At 50.3% G+C, this 16,689-nt stretch overlaps 2 protein-coding genes across 2 annotated transcripts; one reads left to right on the top strand and one right to left on the bottom strand.

Annotated features, from left to right (window-relative positions):
- Nucleotides 1-966: 966 nt before the first annotated feature.
- Nucleotides 967-4,011, bottom strand: ADPRM (ADP-ribose/CDP-alcohol diphosphatase, manganese dependent). The gene is made up of 3 exons (XM_064151158.1): nt 3,415-4,011; nt 2,724-2,840; nt 967-2,469 (listed from the first exon to the last, which is right to left on the bottom strand). The coding sequence occupies exons 1-3, from the start codon at nt 3,977-3,979 to the stop codon at nt 2,183-2,185; spliced, it is 969 nt and encodes a 322-aa protein (XP_064007228.1). The 5' UTR covers nt 3,980-4,011; the 3' UTR covers nt 967-2,182.
- Nucleotides 3,991-14,171, top strand: LOC135179395 (protein SCO1 homolog, mitochondrial). Its single transcript, XM_064151157.1, has 6 exons — nt 3,991-4,191; nt 4,286-4,376; nt 7,919-8,116; nt 9,752-9,844; nt 9,962-10,077; nt 13,297-14,171. Exons 1-6 carry the CDS (start codon nt 4,036-4,038, stop codon nt 13,423-13,425), a joined length of 783 nt encoding a protein of 260 aa, XP_064007227.1. The 5' UTR covers nt 3,991-4,035; the 3' UTR covers nt 13,426-14,171.
- The last annotated feature ends 2,518 nt before the right edge of the window (nt 14,172-16,689 follow it).

Here is a 16,689-nt window from a genome sequence, read left to right as displayed (position 1 = left end):
GAGGGTCGTCCCACCCAGGAATACTCAGAAGGCCAGAAGGAGAGGGGACAAGGAGGGAGTGCTCCTTGACCAGCTGCTCCTTCCAGGGACATGGCCAAAAAGCATCCTTGCAGAAGGGAGTACCAACCCCTCCATCTTCTGCCTCTCCCTGGGCCAGCTCCCACATCCTGAGAGGACAGTCAGGCCTTCTCAAGGGGCACTTAAGCCTTGCTCCCCTTTCGGCCTTTTCATCAGTGTGGGCACTGCTTTTCAGCTCAGCTCATGGAGCTTAGATCTGGTATCAACCCCTTGACTTTCTCCTCCCCATCGGGCTACAGTGTCTCAGGCCTGTGTCTTCAGCCTCCTGCTGCTGAGACTCACCAGAGCCTTCATCCTCCCCATGGCCCCTGTGCCCACTGTCCTCCCTCAGACCCACTCCCAGTGGCCTTGCAGCTGGAGCACCAGCCTGGCACACCACAGCGCAACCCATAATGTCCCACCAGACCTGGTCACTATTGCTGTTCCCAACAGCTCAGCAGCCTGGACAGGGAGTGACTTCAGTCTGGAGACAAGCACAGGATGCTCTCCTGTAGGCAGCTATCAGGCTGGAACTCACTTTGACACCTTCAGAGAGCACAGAGCTCACAAATCATTTTCCCTCTGGCAGTGCTGTTCACAAGATCGCAGGATATTAAGGAATGGAAGGGACCCAAGGAGATAGAGTCCAACGGCCCTGCCAGAGCAGGACCACACAATCTAGCACAGATCAGAGGAACACATCCAGACAGGCCTTGGAAGTCTCCAGAGAAGGAGACTCCACAGCTTCTCTGGGGAGCCTGTTCGTGTTCTGTGATCCTTACAGTACAGAAGTTCTCCCTTGTGTTGAAGTGGAACCTCTTATGTTGCAACTTACATCCATTGCTCCTTGTCCTACCCCAGGGAGCAAGTGAGCAGAGCCTGTCCCCCCACTCCTGACTAGCCCTCAGATATTTATAAACATTTATTAAATCCCCTCCAGTCTTCTCCAGACCAAAAAGCCCCAGGTCTTTCAGCCTCTCCACATAAGCCATGCCCTCCAGTCCCCAATCATCCCTGTAGCTCTCCACTGGACCCTCTCCTCGAGTCCACTCTCGGCGACTGCAGCCCTAGGCACGTGCGGGTGCCACTACTGTTCTGCGGCTCGGCTCGGGGAAGCTGCCTGCTGCACCTCAGCAGTGATGAGCTTCTAGCCACAATTTTGAGGCACATTCATACAATTTTCAGTCTCTCAGAGGGACGTTTGCCACTGGGGGCTGTGGGAGACCTAGATTCTGTGCTCCTGCCTCTGCCGAGCTGCGGGGAAGTTCAGCCAAATGTGGAATGGATCACAACGTTCAGTCGTGGTGAGCTCTTGAATTTTGGCAGCTCATCTTCAGCGGTTGCCTGGAGGGGTCAGTGCCTGGAAAAAACGCTGCTTTTAACTTCACAGGTGTTGCTGTTGGTAACAGCAGCCCAGTCCCATTGTACTTGTGTCAGTGTCCCTAGCTCTGGAGAGGGAAGCACGGTGAGAGCACTGGACACACAGGCTGGCTGGGAGAAAGCCAGAGCAGGTCCTGATGCGACACAGTGACAGGTGGTCTTCCCACATCAGGGCTTCATAAGCTGGTACTGCTGCAGGTGTGTACCCACAGCATTCCATGATGCAACACCTAGAGATGGTCTCCATTTTCCTTGGGCTTGGCTTTTTTCTGAGGTGTCCTTTAGTCTGTTAAGCCAATGCTGCATTAGGCTACAGGGTGCAGTGACTCTGCCAGACATGAAACTTTACTGTGATACAATAAAATAAAATGAAATGTGACTGAGCAGGCACAATTCTGCATTCTTTAATTCTGAGATATAAAAATACTAATATAGTTTGCACTTTCCCACAGTAAATAACAACCCAGGCAGGATCATGTGTTTCAAGTCAACTCCATGCATTCATTTATTTCAAACACTACTACTGGCCTTCTCTGTTCTCCAGGAAGAAGCTAGCTCTGTTTTCTGACAGAAATATCTGTTTCTAAAATTCAAAGGATAGGAAATATCCAACGGAAAACTATGTGTTTATGCTAAAAGGATCAACCATGCACGTCTTCCTTGTAAGCTTTCTTACAAACTGAATTCCCTGCTTTTTAGTCCAACTCCTCCCTGAAGAAGAGCGATTTGTATTTGCTTACCATTCTCAGAAGTGCATAACTCTGTCTGAAATTCTGCCCCTTCCCTTTAGGATCATTTTGTCTTTGTAGACATAAATAGTTCCAAAGGCATTGCTGTCTGATGGTGTTTCAATAACCCCCTCCAAAGTCAGATGGTGAACCCCATGCGAGTCCAGAAAATACCCTCCGTCATGCATATGCCCTGCAAGGAAGCAGACCACGCACTGGTGGGAGTGTATGACCGAGAGGGCCTCTTGGTAATTCCAGGCTAGGGACACTATGTCTGAAGCATCCGGATGAATGGGCAGATGACCTGCAGTTCAGAGGGAAAGAGGCAGGAAAGTTACTCTAAGTGTAACCAAACTTTGCCTTTGCTGCTGCAAAGTTCAGATATCTAACTGTGCACAGAAAGCTCACCCAGTGTCAGATACAGGTGCTGTTCTGCCTCATAGGCTGCATCTGCACCTTAGTGGAGCTACAAAGCTGCTCTGTGCTTTCCTCAGCTAGCACAGGCCAGCTACATAACTTTTTTTGGCATAGAGCCCGAGATACACCCTTTCCACATACCTGTAACTACAACTTTTTCTTGGTTCTCATCAGAGAGCCTGAGGACTTCATTGAACCAGTCCAGCTGGGCTTGACTAAATCCTCCGTTAAACTCTACAAACTGAGGTTCCTGGAGCCCTGCAATGAAGAAGAAGGTTAGGCACAGGTGCACATACCTCTTGCGGCTTCCCAGCCTGCCTGCCTTACGCCAGTCTGCTTACAAAAACAGATGGTTTATTCTTAGAGCCTTTTTTCTGTGTGTGCATCTTCTGGATCAGGATCTCCTTGGGCAAAAAAGAAGACTGTCGTGTGGTGGGGGTGGTCACATTGCACACACAGGAGCTCCATTCTTGGGTGTCCCGCCCCCCGCCTCCCCGGCATGGTACAGCGTGTGCATTGCTCCATACTCTACAGTAGCAGCTGCACCAACAGCTGCCTTGTGTTCTGGTACTGCAGGGCACACAGCACAGCACAGCACGAACCCATCCCAAGAGCGCCAGGGCAGCATGACAGGTATGGGAAAGCATCTCCTGTGCCCACCTAGACAGCGGCCGGCAGCAGGCAGGTGAGGTGGAGGAAATCGGCAGGGAGGGGCCACATGCTGCATCCAGCGCCCGGCAACCCGATGCTACCATCGGAGGTTACTTATTGCTCTGAGAAGCAGAGGTTCGGTCGTCCGCGGTCCCTGCCGAAGGCTGCAGCCAGGTGATACCTGCGGGGTTGTTGAGGTTGTCGTTGGGGTTCTTTTCCCGTAGCAGCCGCAGGGCCTCCTTGTAACGGGGGCTGTCCGGCTCCCTGCCCAGGGTGCTCAGGTCGTAGGCGTCCAGCAGAACGACGCGGAACCGCGGAGCCGGGCTGAAGTGATAGGCCTGGCAGTCCCGGCAGTCCGCGGCTGGCGGCCCGGCCGCGGCCCCGGCGGGTCGGCTGCTGAGGCCGCTGCGCGCCAGGCGGGCACGGCTGAAGTTATACAGCTCGTGGTTGCCCCACGCGTGGTGCACCGGCACCGGCAATCGCCGCAGTACTGCCAGCACCTGCGCCAAAGCACCCTCGGCCTCGCCGCGGCGGGCGTTGAGACCATCGATACTGTCCCCCAGCTGTAACACGAAGCTGAGCGGTGGCCGCTCGGTGGCCCAGGCTTCCACAGCGTTCTGTAGCAGGGCGAGGCTCTGCCGGTAGTACCGCCGGCGGCACCCGCTGAAGTCGTAGCCATCTTCCGCGTCCGCATACTGGACGTCCGCAATAACTCCGAAGGAGAAGAGCGGCGGTGCCGCCTCCATGGCAGCCGCTGCCGGCTGGGGGCGGAAGGGGCGGGCGCGGAAGAGCGGTGGGCAAGATGGCGGCGGCCGCGCTGTGCTGCCGGCGTGCGGTGATGCTCTGGCGGCTGCCGGGCGCAGGGCTGGGACGCCGAGGGCTGCTGGCCGCGACCGGCAGCCGCCTGATGTCCCGTCTGCCGCCGGGGAGCGGCCAGCGTCAGGGCGCGCAGAGGAGGGTGAGTGAGCGAAGGAGAGAGGGAGGCAGCCCGGGCGGCGGGAGGGGCCGCGCCCTCCGCTCTGCTCAGTCACTGAACGGCTTTTCTTCAACAGCTGGTGTCGTGGCGGTCGCTGGCGGCCACCTTTGTGGTGTGCGGGGGACTGCTGGCTCTCATGAAGAAGGTGAAGCGGCAGAAGGAGGAGGGTGAGTGCCGACCCCAGCCCGCCTCGGCGGGAGCCGACCGGAGCTGCCGGCGAGTGGCCTGGCGGGAGAGGCTTGGCAGCGCCGAGCGCTGTGTCCGTTGGCTGCTCTCTGTGTCCCTTGGGTGTTCTCTATTCGGATCATGCACTGTGTCCGTTGGGTGTGCTCTGTGCAGATCATGCACTGTGTCCCTTGGGTGTTCTCTGTTCGGATCATGCACTGTGTCCCTTGGGTGTGCTCTGTGCAGAGCATGCACTGTGTCCCTTGGGTGTGCTCTGTGCAGATCATGCACTGTGTCCCTTGGGTGTGCTCTGTGCAGATCATGCACTGTGTCCCTTGGGTGTTCTCTGTTCGGATCATGCACTGTGTCCCTTGGGTGTGCTCTGTGCAGAGCATGCACTGTGTCCCTTGGGTGTGCTCTGTGCAGAGCATGCACTGTGTCCCTTGGGTGTGCTCTGTGCAGATCATGCACTGTGTCCCTTGGGTGTTCTCTGTTCGGATCATGCACTGTGTCCCTTGGGTGTGCTCTGTGCAGAGCATGCACTGTGTCCCTTGGGTGTGCTCTGTGCAGAGCATGCACTGTGTCCCTTGGGTGTTCTCTGTTCGGATCATGCACTGTGTCCCTTGGGTGTGCTCTGTGCAGATCAGGCACTGTGTCCGTTGGGTGTGCTCTGTGCAGATCATGCACTGTGTCCGTTGGGTGTGCTCTGTGCAGATCATGCACTGTGTCCGTTGGGTGTGCTCTGTGCAGATCATGCACTGTGTCCCTTGGGTGTGCTCTGTGCAGATCAGGCACTGTGTCCCTTGAGTGTTGCTCTGTGCAGATCATGCACTGTGTCCCTTGGGTGTGCTCTGTGCAGATCATGCACTGTGTCCGTTGGGTGTGCTCTGTGCAGATCAGGCACAGTGTCCGTTGGGTGTGCTCTGTGCAGGTCAGGCACTGTGTCCCTTGATTGTGCTCTGTGCAGGTCAGGCACTTTCCGCCTTCACAGGATGCATTTTCTGCGTTCAGACGTATCCTACCCGCGCCGGCACCCGCCGAACCGCGTCACGCTTTGCCACTTTGTGCCCTGTGTGTATTTAAGCGCCCCAGAAAATGCAAAAAAGCCCCAAAGCCCCTTCAAGTTTAAGCTTTTAAAATTCTTCCCTATGCCTCCTTTTGCTCTCGCAGTGGTGTCTGGTTGTGCAGGCTGCTGCCAGTCAGGGAGGGGCTCTGCGGGTTGGTTTCGTTTCCCTGGCTACCTGCTGGTGCAACGAAATAGAGAATCTCCACCGCTAAGACTGTGCAGTAGGTAGTGAATAATTCCTGTCCCGTGCTAGACACAGCGCTGGCCACACGGGAGGTTTCCCCTCCAAAGGAGCGTGGCCGAACACCAGTTCTGCAGAGTTAATACAGGGGTAGCTACTACGTATTCATGCTGTTTCCTATTCGTTTAGGTTCGACTCCTCCCATCCGTACTTGCAAACGCTGGGAGGCTTGGGAGGGTCGTGTTCTTAGTGGCATTTTTCCTCCCCACGCATGTTCTTTTGGTGTTTTTTTCCTGTTCTTCTGCTCACATCTGGAGGAACATCTAGTCTGTCCCTTGCCTGTTTCTCCTTATCTATGCATTGTCTTAGAGAAGCATTCCACAGGTTCGCCTTCATCTAAACAGTGTAGTGTGGCAGCTTTCTTCTGTATGGGAAACAGGCCTCAATCTTAGACAGAAAGGCAAAGATTCGCCTCTTCTGTTCTTTCATTTCACACATTAGAGGCACATCGTGGTACACCATCGTCCTGCGTCTCAGATTCTCTGGTAACTGATCTGTGAAACCCCAAAACTCGCAGAGAGTTACAAAGTAGATCTGTTTATTGCAGTGCTGGGTACTGGAGGGATTACTCCGCCAGTCCTGCGCACCCCTTGCTGGCAGAAGCCACAATTTGTGTTGCAAGAGCTGATACTTTCATAAAAAGAGGTAGGGTTATTACCAGTACTTCTTGGAGCTCATTAACATAGGTATTTTCCCACTCTCCGCTCCGGTTCCTCCACCCCTGGTGGTCTTGGGTGGTCATCTGGGATGAAGGCTAGCAGTCTTCCTCACAGGGTTTTTTCATCTCTGATCAGCGGGCCTCTCTTAATTGCTTTATTGGTCTGATGTCAGGATATTTCTGCTCCTCCTTTATCTCTTTCCTGCTTTCCTTAGTCTAAAGAATGGAGTCCTGAGCCTTTCAGGATCATGTATCACAGCTCTTCAACTAGTGGCTGCAAACAAACACTTCTGCAGAGGATGCTGTTAAGGTTTGCATATTATTAACTGACTGCTACAAACAAACACTTTTACAAAGTTTGGTGGTTTATAGTTTGATACAGGCATCCTCAAAAAAGTGCATCTAGTCTGTAAGGCCTTTTTCCAGCACTCTTTTAATTTTTCTTTATCATTTCCATACATTCATTTAGCTTCTTTTATTCTGACTTCCATGCATTGGTTTAGTTCCTGGTATTCTGGCTTCTATGCATTGGTTTACCATAGGTAAACAGTAATTCAAACCAGATGAATATAAAAACTTCACTGCCCACAGGTGGCATTTTCATGCTTTCAGTGTTACTATGATACACATTGAAGTTGCACATAGACATGTTGCCTACGTTGGTATTACAGCTTTTGGGGTGCCTTCAGTTTGCAAAGGATTTGCTAACTTCTCTGTTTCACATGTAGCTGGGTACCTGTCTCTTCTCTTTAACCTTTAAAAAAGAAAAGAAAAAAGAGAAAGAAAATGCAACCAGATGACAGCAAAAGAGATTTTTGTGTTTCAAAGAAGGTTAGTGACATATTTGATTTAGCACAAAGTGGAATGCTCTTTGTGTGAGTAAAATGGTCTCTCACTAGAGCTTCATCTTTACCATGAAGACAGAGGAGTCCTGTAAAGCTTTATTTGAATAAAGGCAGAGTCCCCGGGGCAGGTCTTTGTAAGGTCTCTCTGACTGCTGGAAGGTGCAGTTTCCCTTTTATCCTAAATTCCCAGAGACAAATTTTTCTCTCCCCACAGGCTGGCATTCTTGGAATTTACAGACTTTCTGCTCCACTTACTATGTGCTCACCCTTTATATGCACACCTCCCTGCATCGTACATCCCATGGTTGTTTAAAGTATGTTCTTCACTTCTCTGGGTGGGGAAGTTACTATCCAGTGGCCTATTGAGCCTGTGCTCTGTTCTTAAAGTTCAGACGTTCTGGCTGTGTCCAGTTTCTGCTGCTTTGGGAGGACATCCTGCTGATTTATGGTAAGACCTCTGGTGAGGCAGTAGCAGAGGCTTTTCGTTTGCACGTAGCAGAAATAAGGTTGAGTTGTTGGGATTCCTTTGTTATCTCACCTAGCAGCATCTTCATTTGTAAAGACACTTTCCATCTCAGTCCTGTCATTTGGAAGTCTTGACCTCATGGGACTTCTGCACGAGGGGTGTGGGTGGATCTTGATGCTTCAGCTCGCTGGGCCTGACTAAACTGCTTGCCTGGGAGGCAGTGTGGATTGTGGCATGGGTGTGTTTGAGCCTCTCCTGTTTTTTGTAGAGCTGGAGAAGGAACGAAACAGAGGCATCGGGAAACCGCTGCTGGGAGGACCCTTCTCGCTCGTCAGCCACGAGGGACAGCCCAGGAGCAGCAAGGACTACATTGGCCAGTGGGTGCTGATCTACTTTGGCTTCACGCACTGCCCTGACATCTGCCCTGACGAGCTGGAGAAGATGATCGAAGTGGTCAATGAGATTGGTATGGGAACTCTTTTGGTGTAGTGTTCCTATTTATGGAAAGTCCAGATTTATCCAGAGTTGTTGGGGCAAAATACTGCAGAACACAGAATCACAGAATGTTAGAGGTTGGAAGGGACCTCAAAAGATCATGCAGTCCAATGCCCCTGCCAGAGCAGGATCACACGGGAGCACATCCAGGTGGGTTCTGAATCTCTCTGGAGAAGGAGACTCCACAACCTCTCTGGGCAGCCTGCTCCAGTGTCCTGTCACCCCCACAGTGGAGAAGTTCTCTATATTCCCATGGTACCTCCTCTTTCCAGCTTGCACCCTTTGCCCCTTGTTCTGTTGTTGGGCATCTGCGACCAGAGCCTGGCTCTGTCCTCCCAATACTGCTCTGCACATCTTTGTTACAGCAGTGAGGGTAGCCCTCAGGCTTCTTGCTCCAACCTCCAAGCCTGCAGCAGCTTCATGGCTCTGTGCCAGACCCTTTTAAGCAATTCCCTGAGATCCTTCTTGAAGTGAGTGGCCCAGAATCCAACAGAATATTCCAGTATTGCCTTTCCAAGGCAGAGTAGAGAGGGAGAAGAGCCTCCCTGACCTGCTAACCACTCCCTTTCTACTATACCCCAGCATGCCTTTGGTGTTTTTGCCACAAGGGTGCATTGCTGGCTCAGGATCATCCTTCTGTACACTAGGACCCCCTCCTCTCTGCTCTCCAACAGGTTTATTGCTAACCTGTGCTGGCATGTGCTGTTGTTCTTTCCCAGAGTGATGGTAACTGGTGATCTCTTACAAAATGCTGTTGACTGCTCTTCAGGACTTGAATTAATTGTGAAGTGATACAGACAACAGTCTGCCTGGCACTAGAAGCTGGTAATTGGAGCATGACAGCAAAGATCTTTCCATGACAGGGATTTCACCTAGAAAGGTTGGACTAGGTGATTCCTGGAGTCTCTTCCAACCTGGCATTCTCTAATTCTGTGACTTCATGGTAACAAAATATGACTTGGGAGGTTACAAGGAATGGTGCTTTTGCCTTGTATTGTGGTGGTGGGGTGGATTAAGGGTGGAGTGTATGAGGGGCTTTCCCCCCTCTATTTTATTTCTTCTGAGAACAAATCCCTGTGAGAGTTTCTTCTGAGAATGACTGTGCTGCAAAGTGGTGGCTAGGGGAAAGCTGATGGAAGTGGTTTTCTCAGCCTGCCAGTCCTGAAGAGTTACTCTACAGGGGTAAGAGGAACCAAACCAGGTTGGGCAGACTAAAGTGAGGAAGATAGTGAAGGCTGCGGCTGGAGCGTGAGGGGAAAAAGCCTCGGTACTGTCTTCACCAACCCTCAGCCCGCCATCAGCCATGCTTTTGCTGCAGCCACCACTCTGCTTTGATATGTATGTCCCACTGTGGCACTGGCAGAACCAGTTTGTTGCCACCAAAGCAGGGCAGGGTGTCCAGATGGGAGGCTGGAAGTGCAGCACAAAGCAGAGTGCTGGATTTCACATGGAGCTTTTGCTTCATTCCCAAAGCATGGAAACTAAGCTGCCCAAATGAGCCTTTTATTGTCATGCCACAGGAGGTGAGCTGTGAGCTTGTTTGAAGGGAGATGAGAACTCATGATTTTTGGCTTTCTAAGAATACTAGTGGCTGTTAATGTTACAGATAGGATTCCATCTTTGCCCAATCTGACTCCACTCTTCATCACCATTGATCCTGAGAGGGACAACGAAGAAGCCATTGCCAGATACGTTAAAGGTACTGCTTCTTTCTTCCTCCGTGTTTTAAAGCATGGAACACAGAGCTCTGGAATTTCAGCAAGGTCCTGGTGGAATTCTGGTCACTAAGATGTCTGAATGTCTTCTTCCTCTCTAGAATTTTCTCCAAAGCTGGTGGGATTGACTGGTACCAGGGCACAGATTGACCAAGTGGCCAAAGCTTTCCGCGTGTATTACAGCGAAGGTCCCAAGGATGAAGATGATGATTACATAGTAAGTGAATGCAGGGCCTTTGCCTTATTAAAGACTTTGGTTAAGAGCAGCATATAGCTTTTAAAATCAGAAGGCAGCTGTAGCAATGTGTGCTGGAGTTGGCAGAGCTCTGCTGCAACCGATGCATTCAGCTGTGTTATAGAGGTCTTAGTCAGAATCAAGGTGCTTCCTTAGCAGTCTCACTGAAATGTGTTCTACACATGTGCAGTCCCAGGCCTGCATACAGAGCAGCATGTGAGCTAGTAAACTTGTCAGTCCTTTCTTACTGTCAGAATATTTCTGTCTGCCAGTTTCCTTCTGTGCTCCAAAGTGGAAATGGAACTGGGAAATTGAGGCAATAGGAAGAGGGAGAAATGAGAGATAACAGTTACAAGTCATTCTCTGCCCCACTGGCACCCAGCACTGGGTTATTCCTAGCAGGAGACTCAGGTGATGCAAAGTCTGCCTGCAGGTACTGTGTGGATCTTCCTCCTGTACCAAATGACCTGGGAGAGAGAATGTTCATGCTAAATTCCATGGGAATAAAATGCAGGGAGTAGTAGTGTGAAGGCTGGGGGGGCTGAGGGTTGAGTGAGGCTAAGCTGACAGATCAGTCTTGCACTCTGGAAGTGAATAGGGCTCAGAGCTACAGCCAAGGCCTTCCTGCCTTGCCATATCCTAGCAGACTGGGAGAGTACAGTAGGTACAAGTGATATAGTGGCCAGGCATTGGCACAGGCTGCTCAGGGAGACGCTGGAGTCACCATCCCTGGAGGTGTTCAGGAAACCTGTGGATATGACACTGGGGGATATAGTGTAATGATTGGGTTGATGGTTGGACTGGATGATTGCATTGGGCTTTTCCAGCCCAAACAACTCCATGATTCTGTGATAGCACAAATGAGGAGACTTATTTTCTTCATTACAAGAACTAAGGGCATCAGAGAAAACTAAAACGAGGTTCAGAAGTAAAGGTGATGGTTCTTGGCACAGTGGGCATGCGAGAAGTGGAATCTCTTGGCACAGATGCAAGTGGCAGAAGTTCATGGGAGTCCACAAGGAGAATTGTTGTTAGTCTTTGGGAAAAACAATCTGTTGAGGGCTGTGAAATACACAGAAATCTTGCCTAGCTCAGGAAGCCCATGGGCTAAAAATACTTAGACACTGGGAGGTAATAGAGGAAGACAGTACATCTTTGGTGTTGGCCTTCTACTAAAGCAACCATTGTGTGCCAGTGAGGTCAGGTGCTGAGACAGATTTGGTTGGGTCATCTCCAGTATGGTCTGTTCTTGATGTCTTTTGTTTAAAACCACCTAACTGCAGCAAATCAGTTAGCCACATGGACAGAAAGGCTGGTGGGACAAAGATAGTGCATGGAAAGAAACAGCAAGGGCATGGGAAAATGGAGTCACAGTGGTGATGTGCACTGCTATGCAGTACTGAAAGGGGTTTGAAGAGGGAGACCAAGAACTTGTTACTACTGAAAGTGGTGATTCAGTAGCTACAGAGTCTGTGTTTGAAGGGAGGAGAGAAGCTTTCTGGAGAAGCTCAGCACCAGTGTAAATCAGGCTGGCATCAGTGTGAAATGAGTCTTGGGACACTGCTTAAAATCAGCTTTCTAAAGGGGGCTGGGGCAATGCAAGGAGGGGTCAGTGGGATAGAGTCTAGTCGAAGGTCTGTGTCTAATGGGGTCCCTCAGGGGTCGGTACTGGGACCAGGTTGTCCAATTCCCTTGTTCTGTTCTGTAGTTTGCAAGGCTGCAGTGACTCTCAGGTGCTGTTCTGAGCATTCATGGGAGCAGGGCAGTCTGCAGACACAGGTTGCAGAACACATCTTTTGCACACAAGCTGCTCCATCCGCGCTGTATTTAACCCTCCCTAGGTTTGAGCAGTTAAGGTGCTCTGAACAAGCTACCTGATTTTTTTAATGAAGTGTTTTGTTTGGGTTTTTTTTAGTCTAAAAGGATTTAAGTTGTGATTCAGATTTGTTGCAAACATTGTCCCTTAGAACTTGATTTTGTGACCTTGAAAGTTTGATGCTTGGGGAATTGAACTTGCTTCAGTACAAGTTGGAGAAACACTCTTTCAGGGACAGATGTGCCACAGCGCTTAATGTGTCCTGCAGCTTGTGGTGCTGAAGGTGTTTCTGTGATCTCTTAGTTCCAAACTCAATTTTGTTCTCAGTACAGAAATGCTCTCCAGTGGCTCTGGGGTGATTCAGTCCTGAGCAGTCACAGATTCCTGGCTTCCACTTGCAGTGTGTTTTGTCTCTGCTTATCAAGCTGTTGTGGGATGCAGCTGGTACTTGAGTGGCACCTTAAGTAGTTTTTCAGTGGTGTTAGGTTTTAGATAAATGAAGTTGGAGTATCTTAGAGGTTCAGTGATGGTTGCTGTGAAGGTTTTTAAGGTCCTTTCCTTGCAGACAGCAGAGGGAGCCCCCTGCCAGCACATCTGTTTCCCTCTGGCCAGCTCCTCTATCCCTGTGATGGGCTTGGTTCCAGTGTTTGCAGTGGCAGTGAGCTTGGTTCAGAGCAGCACCTGTGTTTGGTTGGATTTACATCATGTTAGCAGCAGGAGCTTGGGTACCTCCTGGGAGTCATGGAGTATCGTGACAAATAGAGGGAAACTGGGAGAAGTGAGGGGGCAAGACCATTCTGCCCAGCCTTGCCTGTGCTGCAGGAAGGGTGCCAGCAGCTCAGGGAAGATTCGTCTGCATTGAGTGTTCCTTCAGGCATTCTGAGCATGCAGCTGTTTGTTTATTTCCTTGGGTAAATAGGAGGGGATCACCAAGGTGCTGCTGAAGTTTTCTTTACTTCATTTTAGCTTCACAGTGAGAACTCTGTCAGACAGCTGAACTGAAGCTGGGGACACTGTGACTGCTGACTATGGGGGGTGGAGGCTGTTCCAGTGTGTAAAGGGTGATTCCTGAGAAGGTGGAGACTCTCTTTAGCATGAGACTCCCTTCTCAAAAGATATGGGGTGATGGCTGCAAGTTATTACTGGAGAGATTCCAATTGGACACAAGAGGAAGATTTTTCAGAGTGAGAATGTTGACCATTGGAATGGTCTGCCCAGGGGTGTGGTAGAGTCCCCAGCATTGAGCACTTGTGAGATTCAGCTGGACAGGGACTGGGCCAGCTTGCCTAGACTATGTTTTTGTCAGGAAACATTGAGCCAGGTGGTTCTTGAGGCCCCTGGGGTTCTGTGATCTTTGTTACCAAACCTGATGTGCTCTTTTGCAGGTGGATCACACAATAATCATGTACCTCCTTGGGCCAGATGGTGGCTTCGTGGACTATTACGGCCAGAATAAGAAAAGCACAGAGATTTCTGCATCCATTGCTGCACACATGAGGAAATACAGATCCTAAACCATAGCAACTTCAGAGTTTGATGCGAAGATCACCTGTGGGTTTGGCTGTAGTCGGGCATTGGAGTTGAAGCAGCAGCACACAAGTGTCATGTCTTGTCACCACCTGTCTTCTGTCTTCCCCAGCGGGAAGGGAACCAGACTTCTGCAAAACAATCCCTGCAGAGCCTTCCCCAGGGATATTACCTGCAGCAGGACCTGTGCTAGAGAATGAAATTTTTGAACTTCTCTGAAACATTGTTGGGAGCAAAACCTAGAACCCACTTTGTGTGGCTGGGAAAATGCATGTGTGTCTCCTGGCAGGACAGTGGTGGAGGACGCTCACTGTAGGAGGGTGATTGCTTGCAGAAAAGCCATCTGGGCCAGAGTGCTCTCGGAGGAATTCTGCCCTTTCTGCATTATTTTGCCATCTGGGAGGAGCAGTTACAGGATCATAAACAGGAGAGTCCTTATCATAAGCCTGAAAGGTACTTCTTTATCAAGGTGCACCAGCAACAGCAGCAGCTTCGGTGTGAGCCCAGCCCTGCTTGTTCCAGGTGAACACTGTTAAATTGTAAGGAAGTGAGTAATGAGTTGCAGAAAGATTTTGCTTTTGGTCTAAATGATTCAGTGTGTGGAGCCCCTGTGCCATGCTGAGCAGTGCAGTGGGGAGGGTGGCAGGGGTCTGTCCATGCATGAGGCTGTCAATCAGAACCATTTCCTGCAGTGCAGCATCTGGAAATAAAGATTGCTTTGGATAAACTATCATTCTTTTTCCCTGGGTTAGGTTTGACTAGAAAACTATCAGAACTTTCTGTACTGGTAGAGCTTCATATTCTGGCTCTGCTCTCTGGAGAGCAGTGTTTATAGCAGTGCCATCTGCAAGCTGAATGTTAAGAGTGGCCCACAGGGCACAAACCTGAACAGTGCTGGGTGCAGGCCCCAGAGTGTTTCAGACTGAGCATAATAAGTGTTCCTGCTGGTAACACCAGAGTTGGAAGAAGACATTCCTGTCTGAGGGAGGGTGCAGTGTCTGTGATAAATGTTCATCTTTCCAAAATCCTGAAGCCCTGTGAACTTAGCCTGTTCCAGAGCAGCTGCAAAACACAGTCAGGTGGTGCAGGTGTGCATCGTCTGCCCAGTACTGTGAAGGTATTGGAAAGGGTACTGATAGGGTGTGTCTGAGGCTGCCCTCCTGGCAAAGCTCTCAAGGAAGGAAGGTTCCTGAAGTTCTAAGATGCACTTTCATCTTTTGCCTCTCAGGTCTTGGATTGCTTAAAGAAGGTTAGAGGGTTCTTTTTTTATTGTTTCAGAAGCTCAGCAAGAATTTTCTCTGTCAATTTCCAGTGGGAGCTTTAGAAAGCCTCTTAGAATTAGCCTCAAGAACAGAAAAGGAAGTGGGGGTTCTCTTTGTGCTGGCTGTCTTGGTTGCAATGGGCAGCAGGAGTGGTTTCCCAGAGGGAATGTCACACTGCAAGTCTTTATCAGTTAGAGGCTGTGCCAAATCCAAGGTGTTAGCAGCAATACTGGTGCCAGTGGTAAGTGATACCCTGGCAATGAGGGGTCTGTTCTCATGGAGCAGTTCTAAGTGCCAGGGTTGTTTCTAAAGAGCCTTTCCAGGCCTTTTGTTTTCCATTTAATCCTGGGGGTGGCTCATTGTCAAGACTTCCTCACAGCTGACCTTTGGTGCCTGCTGGCTCTGCGTTTCTGGTGACTGTGCACCTGTTTGTTTTGAATGAGAGAGGTTGTGGCTGGCGCTGCTGGTGATACTGCTGTGGGAGGCTGGGCTGGAGCCCTCTGCAGCTCCATTTGGATCAGCCCTTCTGTGTTTCTCTGAAATCTGTCTTACTGAGGCTGTACTCAGTGCTCTGAGCCACCTTGCTCCAAATGAGTGTGTGTCTGTTTCCTCTTCTCATGATCATCAAAGAGAATCCTTTCCTTTTTGGACTTAATGATCACAAAATCATAGAATGGTCTGGGTTGGAATGGGCCTCCAGAGCTCATTCAGTCCAAGCCCCCTGCAGTCAACAGGGACATCCTCCACTAGAACAGGCTGCTCAGAGCACTGTCAAACTTCACCTTGAATATCTCCAGGGATGGGGCCCCAGCCAGCTCTCTGGGTAACCTGTTCCAGTGCTCCAGCACCCTTATGGTGCAGAACCTGTTCCTAAAAACCCATCTACATCTGCTCTTCTCTAGTTTGAAGCCACTGCCCTCATCCTGTCATACAGTCTCTCTGTGGCCTTCTTGTAGGTTCCCTGGTGGTGGAGATAGAGTGTGGAAGGGCAGGGCTGTCTGGCTTCTCCAGGGCCCTCATGTGCTTTCTTACCTGCTTGCATGGGGGAAGAACATTTCTTTCTCTTTGAACATATCAGAAATCACTTGAATGATTTCCATGGGTGCAAAACTTGTCTCACTGCTGCTTCTATCTTAGAAGTCCATTCCTCTCTATTTCTTGAGAATGCTGATACAGAAGACCTAGGGATGAGAAATGGAGAAGCTGACCCATGAGGATTCTTCGCCTCTTTCAAGTATGTTTGTGCTTCTCTTGATTACTCACAAGTGCTTAGGATACCTTGTGATGAAAAAAGAATTTTGATACTGTAATTTGAGGTTTTTAGGGACTGAGAAGGTTCATAATGCACATCTCTCAGCCATGTCTCTCTTCCAAAAGGAATGGGAAGGAGACAATATTCCAAAGCTAGAAAGGCAGCAGGCTGATGGCAGAGCTAAGGGAGGGAGGTGTATTTAAAACTCATTTCACTTAACTGGCCACTGGCAGAGGAGGGGTTGGATTTCTGTGCAGTAGCCTCTGCCAGGAGCAGGGCTTGGCCTGGGGACTCATCTCTTCTGGACGTGGGAATCTGCCCCAGCAGCAGTCACCAGAGTGCCAGGTCTGTGTTGTGCTGTGTGGAGCTTCTCCCTGCTATGCCCACATGCAGCCTCTTGGGACTGAGACAGTCCTTGTGTTTGGGGCCTCTTCATGGGCAGCAGGTGTGAGGGGTGGGCACTTGTACTGCTGAGTGGTGGCATTCCAAGTAGAGATATTGAAAAGAGTCTCAATCAGGATTTTCTAAGAGGTTCTATCCCTGCTAAACATCAGGAGATTCCTCTGCCAAAACATCAGGAGATTTTATCTGTGCTTAGGCATCAATTCCACCTTTCACACAACCCCCTTGTCTTTGGACTCTTCTCCATGACCCAGTTTCTGTATTGCCAGTTGACAGGGTCAGCACAAGGGACACAGACACTGGAGTGGAAGGAGCAAACTTGTCTTTTCGCTGCT

The sequence above is a fragment of the Pogoniulus pusillus genome, chromosome 11, assembly GCF_015220805.1.
Source record: "Pogoniulus pusillus isolate bPogPus1 chromosome 11, bPogPus1.pri, whole genome shotgun sequence".
Taxonomy (NCBI): Eukaryota; Metazoa; Chordata; class Aves; order Piciformes; family Lybiidae; genus Pogoniulus; species Pogoniulus pusillus.
Note: the sequence above shows the minus strand (reverse complement) of the source record. Positions and strands in the feature narration are given on the sequence as shown.